A 12,173-nucleotide genomic window follows, 5' to 3' on the forward strand; every position below is an offset into this window, starting at 1 on the left:
CGCCCCTGCCCCTCTCCCCCACCCTTCGAACATCACCCACTCCCCACCCCGACTCTCCTCCGCTCCTATCCTCCTTTCTTCATTCTTTCTCTCCCCTTTATCTCAAGCTAGGAGGTTCTATGGAAGAATCTTAAACTCTGAAAATATATATATATATATAATTTCTGATGAGGTGCAAGTGGACTGAAGTAACTTGGCATGAAAGTAAAAAGGTCACTGCAGCTGTGTCTCATCGACTGTCTCGAATCACAGTGGCCCTTCTGCTGGCGACTCCCCTGGCCCTGCCCACTGCCATAGCGATCCTGACGCTCCGCGTGGATGGACCGTAGAAGCAGTAGTTTGAATTTCAAAAAAAAACATGCCTTTGAACTTCTCCCTGCCTGATTAGGCACTTGCAGTGTATGTTAATGTGTGCTCGGGGAGTGCGTGGGTGTGGGGCTGAGTTTTTGTCCACAGAGGGGAAGTGTACTGGGGGCCCCAGGGCAGTTTCACCTAGGGTCTCCTGCCGGCCTGCCTGTGCCTCCAGACCTGGAAGGCTTCCGTGGCTGGACGTCCTGTTTTGCTACACTGTGGGTGGACTGACAGGCCAGGAGTGATGTGAGGGGATGAAAGTGCCATTAATAATAAGCGGCTGGGTTGTTTTGTTTGCCTTGTGACCAGCCTTCTTTTCTGCTGGCTTAAGGTGATCACTTGAGAAACCAGATGTCTCCCCTGCCCCCTCCCCAGGAGCTGGATTTCCTAACCCAACTGGGATTTAACAATACTAGTGGCCAGCACCACTTGTCCCATTTCATAGACAGATAGAGAGATGACAGATGATAGATTACTGGGTGGGTAAAACCACAATGGTCTCCAAAACCTTCCCCAAAGTAGAAGAGATCACTTATGAGAGTGTAATATGTTTGCAGATAGTCGAGCCTCCTCTTTTCCTGTCCCCAGTGTTATGATGCTTGTGTGGCCATCTCCAACTCCTTAAGAGAATATAATTCCCACCCTCAAACTCTATGGAGTTTAGATTTTAGGACCATTAACTCTACCAAGAGCATCCTGAATGGGAAAAATATATATACATAAATTTCAAATAATTGTGCGTTTGAAGATTCTCCTAGCCTGCAAAACAAAGGTAGATGATTTAAACAGTATTTGCAAGGGCCACGTTTTGCCTAGGGAAGATGAAGTCTTTGATGATAGCCAACTTAGTGTCAATAAGTGGCTTTCTTTGAGACATATTCAGATGGGAACGTCTTGCTTGCCAATTGCCATAGAAATCTTAACACACCATGAAGATTGTCCTAGCGCCAAGCCTTCCGTTCTGGACTAAATTACTTTGAAGTGGCGCAGGACGAGCAGTGGTCAATTTTAACTCTATAGACTGGACAGAGAACGCTGGGAGTGGGAGATTGTGCGTTTTAAAGCAGAAAATAAGAAGGGGAAACTTGTTTTATACCCTCTATACAAGGTTCTGCTCATTGTCAGATATCTTTTATCTTTTATATTTCCCATGAATGATTCATGTCTTGGTGGCTTTGTGTCACCCTTCTTTTCACAAGAAACTTCATTAGAGAGCTATAAGTTTTCCCATTGATTGGGGCCCTCATTTATGAGTGTTTTTCTCCTTCGTGTGCTGGTTATTGTCATCTGAGTTAAAACAACTCTTTGCAACCTGTTTCACCTTTACTACATTTAACAAACCTGACTTTTAAAAGCCACTATAACCTTTCAGAGAAATGCTTGACATTACTAGCAGTTGCTTTTAACTATTTGACTTTTATCAGTTTTGTATCTGCTAACAACACAAGCAAACATCCAGCCTTGTAAATGTGCATAGCCAAATACCTGCATTTAAGCCACTTGAATATTTTGCTGCCATGCAAGAATCTAATTGTTCAACACACCTGCCCCAAAATGCTCAGCTTAAATTACCAATAGCCACTCAACTTCCAGAACAAACTACAGTAAAATTGCATCTTGATCTCCCATGCCATAAGAGGCATTTGATGCCCACTACTCAATTTCATTCAATACCTATCTCAGCCCCTGACCGATTTTGCTTTCACCTTGTGTCTAGAAGCCTCATTGTCCCTCCCTCCACATTTTCTTCATTCTTTTTTTTTCCTTTTGGAGGCTGGGCACCAAAGAAATGCTAAAATTCACTTTTTGGCTTTTCACTGATTAGAATCAATCAGGCTATTACTTATTTTAACAAATAAATGCAGTAACCCAAAAGATTTATGCTACTCTAAGTATAACCTGCAAGGCTTAGTCTTCATAAATATCTTGTGTTTCTTAGATAAGCTTGTAAGTTAAACCAGGCTGCAAAAATATTGTATTTCTTGGGGAGAGGCTAAGAAATCAAGAGGCCAAAGGAAGACATTCACTCCATTAGCAACCTGTTCTATTTGTATGAGAGATATGCCATTATGTAAAACATAAGCAATAATAATAAGAATACCTTTATTAAATTTGTTACTTCATAATAATTCTTGCTTGCTTTCTATTGGAGGTACACATTTTTTTATTTTAGGTGTATCAAGAACCAATAAATCTGTGGCAAAGAGTTAACCTATGCATGGTAAAATACATAAAATACATATTCCTTTGTTTCATAATAAATAAACCTGTAGCATAATAAAGAATAGTGCAAACTACCATTGAAAAAGTTGTATAAATAAAACAACTCATTATACATCAGGAATATTTTGTTCTAATAAGTTTACGATACATAAATTATCCCCCCAAAAGTTCATACCTTTTCTATTTGAAAGGGCTTTGAAAGTGAATAATATGAAAAACAAATAAACTTTTAAAATGTAAAATTTTCTCATATTCAAGTTTTAAGGTCTTTTTCTTTATAAAGGAGGGTCTGCATGTTTCATATTCACAACAATCTGAAGACAACATTGAAAGGCTTTCCAAGTGACAGCACCATGCACTGTACTAGTAATATAATATATCTATAAACTATATATAATCTTATCAACACAATGCAAAAAAGACATGCAGGAAGAGTCTTGGTTTTCACATTACGTTGTTCATTCAAGTAAGCTTAAAAATATATTTTTCCATTTTCTTTCCTTTTCTTTTTTAAATAAACCACGGATCATAAATGACAATCTTTCACCAAAATGTATAATATAATTCTTTGGTGTGCTTTGAACTCTTCCAGGAAAGAAAAAAAAAGGATGATGTCTGAAAATAAATTAATTCAACTGTACAAATAATAGTGTTCACATACAAGTTATTAACAATGACAAGACTACATCAACCACTCACAGCACACAAAACAAATTTCTACAAACCCTGGGGAGGGGGTGTCTTCAGGGTCTCTAAGGATAAATTAGTGCTCTTTAGTATATCTGTATGGTGTTTCTGATGGACTACATTTTGCACAGGAGATGTGTTGTACCAACCGAAAATAAATTGACTAAGAGTTATTGTCCTAGGTCCTTGACCTTTTTTATCCTAGCTTGACAGCTCTGGCAAAGGTCACACATTCATCAGTGTTTGGTGGTAACTATAAACCTTTTAAAAATTTTAATATGTATGGCAACTCCCTCCCCTCTTTTAATGTAAATCATACACTTCACACACTGTCATTTTCAAATGGATTCCAGTTTGGTGTGCTCAGTGCTCAGGTGGAAGAAAATGCATTAAAATGCAGTTTCAGGCATTGAAAAATAGACTTTTTAAAATGCTGATACAACAGTATAAAAGAGGTGTTGGCCTGTTTTAAAAACAACAGCTTTCCAAAAAAATAGGCATGATGCCATCATCACACCTTCTCAAGACTTGATTGTGAATGTTGGCATCCCAAAGAACTTAGGATCGAAAACAGAATCTCTTTATTACACAAGAAGTTTGGACACAGTTAGGAGGCAGTATCTGAGAATTCAGATTAAAAAAAAAAACATATAGGAAAAAGAAAGCACTTGAATTTCTTCTATTTTATAAAATATCACAGTTTCACAGTTGTCTTATTGCAGCAGCTTTTCTTCTCTCCACTTTTGCTTGAACAATCACAGTAGCACAAGATATGGAGATATATTAAGGTTGCTGCATCTTTTTTTAAAATCACACAGTAGGATACTGAGGAAATAATCCTGTATAAAAATAGTGTTAAGGTAAGATCAGTAATAAAAGAGTGGAAATTAAAAATTACAAATATTAAACTCAAAGGGTTTTTACAAATGTTTTTGGACACAGGTACAGAACAGGATCTGTTGGCAATGCAGCAGGTGTGTGGTTTACAATCAAGAGGCCTTGGCAGAATTAGGGTCCAACAAGGAGGCTCAAAAGCAGCCCATGGTATGGTGTCAAAGGCATTTGAGAGGCACTCCAGGAAATGCAGAGGGCCTTGTTGCTGTGTTAAGTTCTGACTTAATGCTCTTTTTCTCCCCCTTTAAAAAAAAATTACATATATATATGTATATCGCATCAGCAGTGTGTATCTCCATTAACTAATCTCTCCATTCATTTTCCTTGGTACAATTTGCCCCCAACCCCCTCCTCCTGCAATGTACAAGTCCAGCTTGGTTGTTTTTTGTTTGTTTTTTAAGAAAAAAAAAAAAGCCCAAATATCTTAATTAAATTAATTAAATGTACAAACACCATAGGGTTTCATACTGAATAAATAGGGCTAATTAGACCCGGTGGCAAGTCTGAGTCACGGGTTTGTCTCAGGCTCGGCATTGTCTCAGGTTAGGATGCGGTCCAAGGACTCCCACTTATTATTTCACCTATTATTATTAATCATAAATTCTAATGTATCGTCCGTACAACTTCAGGGTTCCCGTAAATTTCCTCATCTTCAGACTCAGAGGTGGTTCCGTTGCTGGAAGGGGTGTGGAGGTGGCTGGGGGCCCCACTGGCCTGGCAAACGTACCACTCATTGAGGTTGGTCACCTGAGGGGACAGAGTGCTGGAGTGACTCCTGGCTGGGTCCAGCACGGGGGACAAGGGGGCGCCCACTGGAGTCCCCACTGATGAGTAACCAAGGGGTCCTGGAGAAGGTGGCGGGGACTTGCAGTGAATCTTCATGTGCTTCCTCAGGGAGCTTGGGTGAGTGTAGGATTTGTCACAGCCTCGAATCTTGCAGTAGTAGGGCTTGTCACTGGTGTGGACATGGGAATGTTTCTTCCGATCACTGCTATTGGCAAACTTCCTGTCGCAGCCATCAAATTCACATTTGAAAGGCTTTTCCCCTGCAAGGAAAGACAGGAAAGGTCAACAATGGCTTTCCAAGACCCCTCACTTGACAGAAATCTTGAAGCAGAACCAAGGTTGTGTTTTTCCTATTCTCCCAAAGACCAACTCCCAGCCTAATTCTTCTTCCTAATTCACAAAAGGGAAGGGATACTTCAAGGATGGGCCTGGATTCTGCTGGCCTGGTGGCTTTGCCTGGACCTGGGCTCCTGAGAGGCTGTCAGCCCCTGCAGTCCCATAGGGGTCAGGGTGAGATCCCTAGGGCTGAGCTAAGGGCCAGAATGTAACACTGAAACCCACCTGGGACCCACAGACCCCCTCCCCTGACAGACACACTCCCCTCAGGGTCTGTACACTCAAAAACACAAGCAGGAGATCCTCCTGTCAAAATAAACACAAAATGATACTTCCAAAGCCACAGGCAGAAGTAAGCATATAAGAAAAAGAGAAAAAAGCAAACACATACATTAAATTAAAAGTAAACTGGGGGGTACAGTCAAATTATAATAATGGCATTTCCTTTCAGTGTTCTCCAGGATTTCACTGATGGAGAGGGGCATCAGGAGAGAATGTGGAGCTGGGAAAGGGAAGGAGGTAAAACAAAACAATGTTTTTCTTTAGAAATAGAGGCACCTGTGAAACACACTCCCACCACTCGATTTTTACAGGGCTAGCTGGGCAGAGAATAGGCTGTTGACCTCTGCATTCTACAGCTTTCCTCACTACTTGCAGGGCGGTTAAGAGCACAGCAGATCGAGCTTTAACAAACATTAATAAAGACCACAAGCCTTAGCAGAACCTACCTTTACTTTATGCCACAAGTATACTCACTCTCACAGCTCCCTACATTGCTTACTAGTCAAAAAGACTTTAAAAAAATAAAAAAAGGCCAGGGTCTTTTGGCTGTCACCTCCTTAAGCTGGCCTAACCACCCCACAAACACGCCTTTAAACACAAGGCCTCTAGTCCAGGAAATGGAAATACTTAATAAGACAACTAGAGAAATTCAGCCACACTACATTTTGGTGTTAAATAGCAAGAAAAGGAAGAGAGCAGGTAACAGTCTAACTGAATTTTCCCTCTCCCCTTGGTATCTCTGAACTTGAGTCCATAATTAAACAAGTCATTTCCTACATATTATTGTATTAATATTTTCCTCTTTTAGGTAAATAATTTAAAAATAAAGTTGAATTTCTCACATTTCAGCAGCTACTCTGGTGATACACTAGGTATGACATTTTCTTTTGTTTTGGATAACTTATTTTCAAAAAGAAACTATTCAGCCTCAGCTTAGTGTACATACATTTCTGTGGTGAATTTTCTTACACCCTCTGCAGATATTTTACTGTAGTGAGTTTTTAAAAAATATTTCACCAACAATAACTGCTTCAATGGCAGAGTATGCTAGCACATCTGAGAATATTCAGGCAGATGCCTGGAATTTAACTTTCCCTACCTGGAAATACTGTTTAAAAATAGAATTAGACATTATTCAAATATGCCTCCTACAGTGATGTATAAAGAGAGAAAAAACAACCCCATGATAATCACAACCTCTAAATATTCTGTAGATGAGCTTTGACAAAAACAAAGCTAATCCCTTTTTATCGAAACATCAGTGATTTGTCCTGATTTCTACATTACACTTTAAGTCGTATATAAGACCAAGTTAACATTATATTCTTTTTATTTACATTCTTTTAAGAAATTAAAATCAGCCTTTCTTCAATATGGAGGCGTAATTACGTGGGTTTACTCATCCACCCTACGCAAAAGTGCAATGCTGTTTTTGAGCATGGTCATGTTTCTGTTCAACCTACATATCCCGGGTTGTGAAGAAACGCTTTGAACACTACTAACTCCTCCACTGCACATGAAAAAGGGGAACAAACAGACTCAGGAAAGGGAGAGATGTCGTGGAAGGAAAGGTAGAACATTGAGGTAAATAAAGGAAGAGGTGCACGGAGAAAACAGAAGAAAAGGCAAGGGCGATGGAGCGGCCTGTGTTGTTCAGGGGGCCTAAGGGGAATAAGCAAATTCTACCTAACTAGAAAGGCTGAGAGACCTCGGTGTTTACATTTAAGATTCTGATGGAAGAGTCACGTCAGAATTTAACTATTTACAGAGTTTGAGAGCCTGGCGCGTGTGGGAAAGTAAGGAACTACTTGTGGACTCCGCCAGCTCCTAACAGCTCCCTCTCCCGAGAGAGCGCGAGTCGGGCCCGCGGGACGGTTATAAACGGAATTGGGGGCACGTGGGTCAGGAAAGGGGCCTTCGGGAGTGGCCCGGGGATTAGTCCCTTTGATCAATCCGTTCCGGGATCCCGGATAACCCCCAAAAGGGAGAGCGGCGTGGCAGGGAGGGAAGGAAGTCCGGATGGGCCCTCTCAGGACACAATGCCCAACAGATGAGCGGCCCAGGGACCGCCAGAAACACCAAGCGCGGGTTAGAGGCTGAACCCGAGGCGCCTGCGTCCCTCCCGCAGGGACCCCCACGCTCCACCGGGTGGGGCCCACGCGGCCGCCGGGAGGGGGCAGGAAATGCAACCGTCCGCCAGACGCAGAGCCGAAAACCCAAATGACCGCGGGTCCCCTCGGCGCCTGGGGTCCCCCGCGCCCCCCCTCGACTCCACGCACGCGTGCGTGCCCCGGGAAGCCACCGGGGACGGGGACAGGGAGTGGCCTGTCCCGCCGGGGGCCCGGATCGGCTTCTGCGCCCGCAGCTCCCGGCAGCCGCGAAAGGAAGGCCGCTCCCCTCGCGAGGCCTGGGCAGGAGGGAAGGGCCCAAGGCCGCGCGCAGCACCGCGCTTGGGGGTTCCCTTTGGGGGCCAGGCTGGGGAGCGGCTTCACGGTCCCTGGATCCTGCCCTGCCGAGAAGTGCTGGGCACAGGAGCGAGCAGCCGGCTTAGAGGCCAGGGCGTTTTTACGAGAGCCTCCTGGGAAGTTTCTTTCTGGAAAAATCATTAAAGCGGACTGATCCCGATTAGAGAGAAACGGGGCTCCTGGGAAAACGTGCTCCCCACCGGCCATCAGGCGGCCCGCAGGAGCCAGGCCAAGGCTCCCGCCTCGGGCCACCCCGACGCTGCTGCCCCCGCAGAGCCCCGAGCGCCCCCGGCCCGAGCGTGGGACCTGGCGGCTACCTCCTGGCCGCAGCAGCGCCGATAAATTTGCCAAGTGATTACTGAACGTAAACTCCAGTTACTTAAGTGTCCTCCGAGGGCTAATCGTGTCTGTCCCTATAAATCCCGACTGCGTTCGCGCTCATCAGCGCTTCCGCCCGACGCGCTCGTCCGCTCAAAGGGGACACACGACCCACAGGCGCCATCCACCGCCCCGCGCCGCAGCCGCCCTCCTCAGGGCTGTGGGATCCCCAGAGGCAGGGTTTGAGGTGGGGTGGGAGGGTCCCCACGACGCCGGTGGCTCCCCACCAATTCCACGACGGGGTAGGCCTCACCGATGGCGGGAGGCTCGGTCCTCCTCCAACTAGAACCTTCTCTAGAAGGACAGATGTCAACTCTAGCACCCTCCAGGGCGAGTGCGATACTGCGTGTGAGAGGGCGCGTGGGGCGTGTAAATGATGGGAGTGTGAGGACACGCAGATGTCGCGGGAATGGGGTGCACGCGCAGGAGGATATGAGTGTGTAAAGTTGTGGGAGACGCACGCAAACGAAGGTGTGCGTGAAGAGTGTGTCACGGTGGGCGAGTGCGAGTGGTCTCCGGGGTTCCGAAAGCGCATTCCTGTCTTCCCGGAGGACTCCCTTCCCCTCCCGGAAGGCCTGCCTCGAGTGTCCCAAATCCGGCAGCAAATCCCACGCCCGATCCTCGGAGCGCGGCGACCGCGCGGGGCCTACGACCCAGTGGGAAGAGAGGCGCTTGCCGGGGCGGCCCCGGCCTCTCTTTCCATCGCCCTCCCCGACTTCCCAGGGCCGGGCGGGTGGGGGCTGCCGACCGTCCTGGGCGCCTTCCTGCTCCAGCTGCTGCTGCGTCTGCTCCGAGGTGGCGGCGGCGGCGGCTGGCGCGCGTTGCGGGTCCCGGCCGAGGGGCTGCGGGAGCGCTGGAGACTCCGCCGTGTGGGAACCCAACGCGGGGCCTGTGTGTGCTATCGAATTACTTATTCATAGAAAAAAAAAGGGGGGGGAAGAGAAAAAAAAAAGAAGTCACATGTCCGGGTTATACGTATGCGAAGAGAAGCAGCAGAAGGAGGAAAAAATTAAGGCGAGCACGAGGAGGAGAAGCAGCGGCGGAAGCGGCGGCGGCGCAGAAGGTGGTGGCGGCGGCGGCGCGGCCGGGGACAGACACCCACCTGTATGAGTACGCTTGTGGATCTTGAGGTTCTCGGAGCGCGCGAAAACCTTGCCGCAGCCCGGGAAAGGGCAGGGAAAGGGCTTCTCGCCGGTGTGCACGCGGATGTGGTTGATGAGCTTGTATTTGGCCTTGAAGGGCTTGCCCTCGCGCGGACAGTCCTCCCAGAAGCAGACGTGGCTGCTCTGCTCGGGGCCTCCCACGTGCTCCACCGTGACGTGATTCACCAGCTCGTGCATGGTGCCGAAAGTTTTGGAGCAGGGCTTGGCGCCGCCGGCCGGGGGCGGTGGCGGCGGCGGCGGCGGCGGCGGCGGCGGCAGCCCGGCCAGCTCGTCGGGGTCGATCCACTTGCAGATGAGCTCCTGCTTGATTGGCTGCCGCATGTAGCGCAGGAAGGCCCCAGCCGCCCCTGGGAGGTGGGGGTGGTGCTGGTGCGGGTGCTGCGCGGGCGCCGGCGGCGGCGGCGCCGGGGGCGGCGCGTGGTGCTGCAGGTGGGGCCCGGGCCCGGCCGCTGCTGCGGCCGCCGCAGCCGCCAGGTTCAGGTTTAAGTTCACGGCTCCGTAGCCGTGCAGGGCGGCCGCTGCTGCGGCCGCAACCGCGCCGTAGTGCGCGTCGCCAGAGCGCGGCGAGAAAGGCGGTTCGGCGCGGCCGTACAGCTCAGCCGCCGCAGCTGCCGCTGCCGCCGCCAGCCCCAGGCGCATCTGGCCGTTGAGCGGGTGCGGGTGGCCGCCGGGGGCCCCCGGCGTGTCGTGCAGCGCGGGGAAGAGCGCCGGGCCGCCGCCGCCGTCCGGGCCCGCGTAGGTGCCGCTGGCGGAGATGAACATGCCGGCCGAGTGGGGAGGCGGGGCCGGGTGCTGGGGGGAGCCGGTGCCGGACCGCTGCTCCCCTCCGAGCGGGGCCCCGTGCATGGCCGCCGCGGGGGCCGTGGCGGAAAGGTCCCTCCGGAGGATGAAGTCCCTGCTGTGGCCTTTGCCGCTGCTGCCGCCGCCGCCACTGTTGGTGGTGGTGTAGCCCGAGAGGGCAGGAGGAGGAGGAGGCGGGGGAGGAGGAGGGGGTGAAGGGGTGGGAGGAAGAGGAGGGGCTGGGGGCGGGGGAGCAGAGGGCTGCGCGCCACTGCTGCCCCCGCCACAGGGGTAGCTGCCCGCGCAGGGGTGCGCGACCAAGGCTGCAGCACGGGCGGCGGCTGCCGGAGCCTCCGAGTGTGCCGGGAGCGCCTGGGAGGGAGGGCCGAGGCCCAACGCGCTCGCCTGGGCCATGTGCTCGGGTCCGAGCGGAGTGGTGGCCACGCCGGGGTCAGCGCCCAGGTCCCGCGGGCGGAGGTGCGCGGCGGCGGCCCGGAGTTGGGAGTGGGCGGGCGGGCCGGCCAGCGCCGGGAAGCCTGTCATATTCTGAAGCGGCTGGACCTGAGCCGTTGCCAAATCCGCTAATCTCAGCGCTGGCGGGTTCCTCTTGCTCAAAGGGGGCTCCATCAGAACTACACAATCAGGCCCATAGACCCTCACTGGGGGGACTTTATTCCCTCTGCCCGCCTTCAAAAACATGTATATATTAGGCGCTCTTTAACTTCTTTTGTCCTGGCCTCCTAACTCTGCTTATTCCTGTTCCCACTCTATCCTCCAGCGATTGGCAGAGTGAACACCACATTTGAGCTGCACAGTGGGACCGAGATTTTGGAAATGGCACGGGTGGGATTGGAGGGAGCCGCGTGATTGGCAGTAGCCTCGGCTGCCCGATTGGCTCCGGTTCAGGCCCTCGACCCAGCGGGGATCCGCCCCCGTGCTTGCGGCCGCCTGCGCTTTCGCTTCGCGCCCCCTCCTCCGCTGGAGCTCCATGTCCCCGCCTCCCCGGGGATGCCCAAGTTGCACTTGCAGAAAGTTTGAGCTTGGCCTGCGCGCGCAGCGCCCCGCTCTTCCTTGACGCACCTCGCGGATCGCGCGCCGGCACGCGGGCAGAGGGCGCGGGGTGGTGAGGGGCTGGGGACCCCCAAGGGGCAGTCCCAGTTTCAAAAACCTCGGCCTCACTTCTCGCTGTGTGCCTTCTGGCACCCAAGTACTTTCTACCTCCACCTTCCTTGGGGGGTGGAAGAGCCCTGGGCTGCTGTTTGGAGAGAAGGGTGAATAGCCGGTCCTACCTGTAGTGGTGATGCTAGAAACTTCTTGTTTGGACACCCAACCTGCTTAGCGCTCACCTAGGGCGCACAGACAGTAGACGGAGTGAAGAAGATAAAGTCTATTGGTTGCAAGACAGCTTGAGTGATTTGGCTCCGCGAGACACCAGGTGAAGTCAAAATAAGTCTTTCCCCCAAAGGAACCGTTTTACCTCGACTTTTTAGCTCATGGAGAGTCCTTTTCAACATGGTTCAAAGGAGTTGGATGGAAGTGTAATCTCACTACTCATCGGTTCTAGATCTGCCACTTCCAATTAGATCTACAGTAGGGGCGGGGGAGAGGAGATCGGGCGGCGATTCTAACTTTTGCCTTCAGAGATACAGTGGCAGGGCAGGCCAAACGGCATCTCTTCAGAGAGAAGCTGCTAAATAAGCACCGTCCTTTAAGCAGAATTTCTCCTTCCGGTCCAGATCGCAGTCCACAGTCCACATGTATGCCTCAGTTTCTTTGACTGGTCCACAATTAGAACTGAGCCAATAAAATATTATTTTGAAATCAAGAA

At 50.1% G+C, this 12,173-nt stretch overlaps 1 protein-coding gene across 1 annotated transcript; it reads right to left on the minus strand.

Annotated features, from left to right (window-relative positions):
• Window positions 1-2,378: 2,378 nt before the first annotated feature.
• On the minus strand, window positions 2,379-11,784 carry ZIC5 (Zic family member 5). The gene is made up of 2 exons (XM_032151202.2): window positions 9,505-11,784; window positions 2,379-5,201 (listed from the first exon to the last, which is right to left on the minus strand). The coding sequence occupies exons 1-2, from the start codon at window positions 11,042-11,044 to the stop codon at window positions 4,759-4,761; spliced, it is 1,983 nt and encodes a 660-aa protein (XP_032007093.1). The 5' UTR covers window positions 11,045-11,784; the 3' UTR covers window positions 2,379-4,758.
• Between the last annotated feature and the right edge of the window lie 389 nt (window positions 11,785-12,173).

This window comes from Hylobates moloch, unplaced genomic scaffold, assembly GCF_009828535.3.
Source record: "Hylobates moloch isolate HMO894 unplaced genomic scaffold, HMol_V3 SCAFFOLD_4, whole genome shotgun sequence".
In the NCBI taxonomy this organism is placed as follows: Eukaryota; Metazoa; Chordata; class Mammalia; order Primates; family Hylobatidae; genus Hylobates; species Hylobates moloch.

Bases quoted from the DNA above. Each gene is read 5' to 3' on its own strand.
- ZIC5 (XM_032151202.2), bottom strand. From the start codon at position 11,044: ATGTTTTTGAAGGCGGGCAGAGGGAATAAAGTCCCCCCAGTGAGGGTC. The intron at 5,202-9,504 runs GTGGGTGTCTGT...CTTTCCTTGCAG, and splicing joins CCACAAGCGTACTCATACAG to GGGAAAAGCCTTTCAAATGT.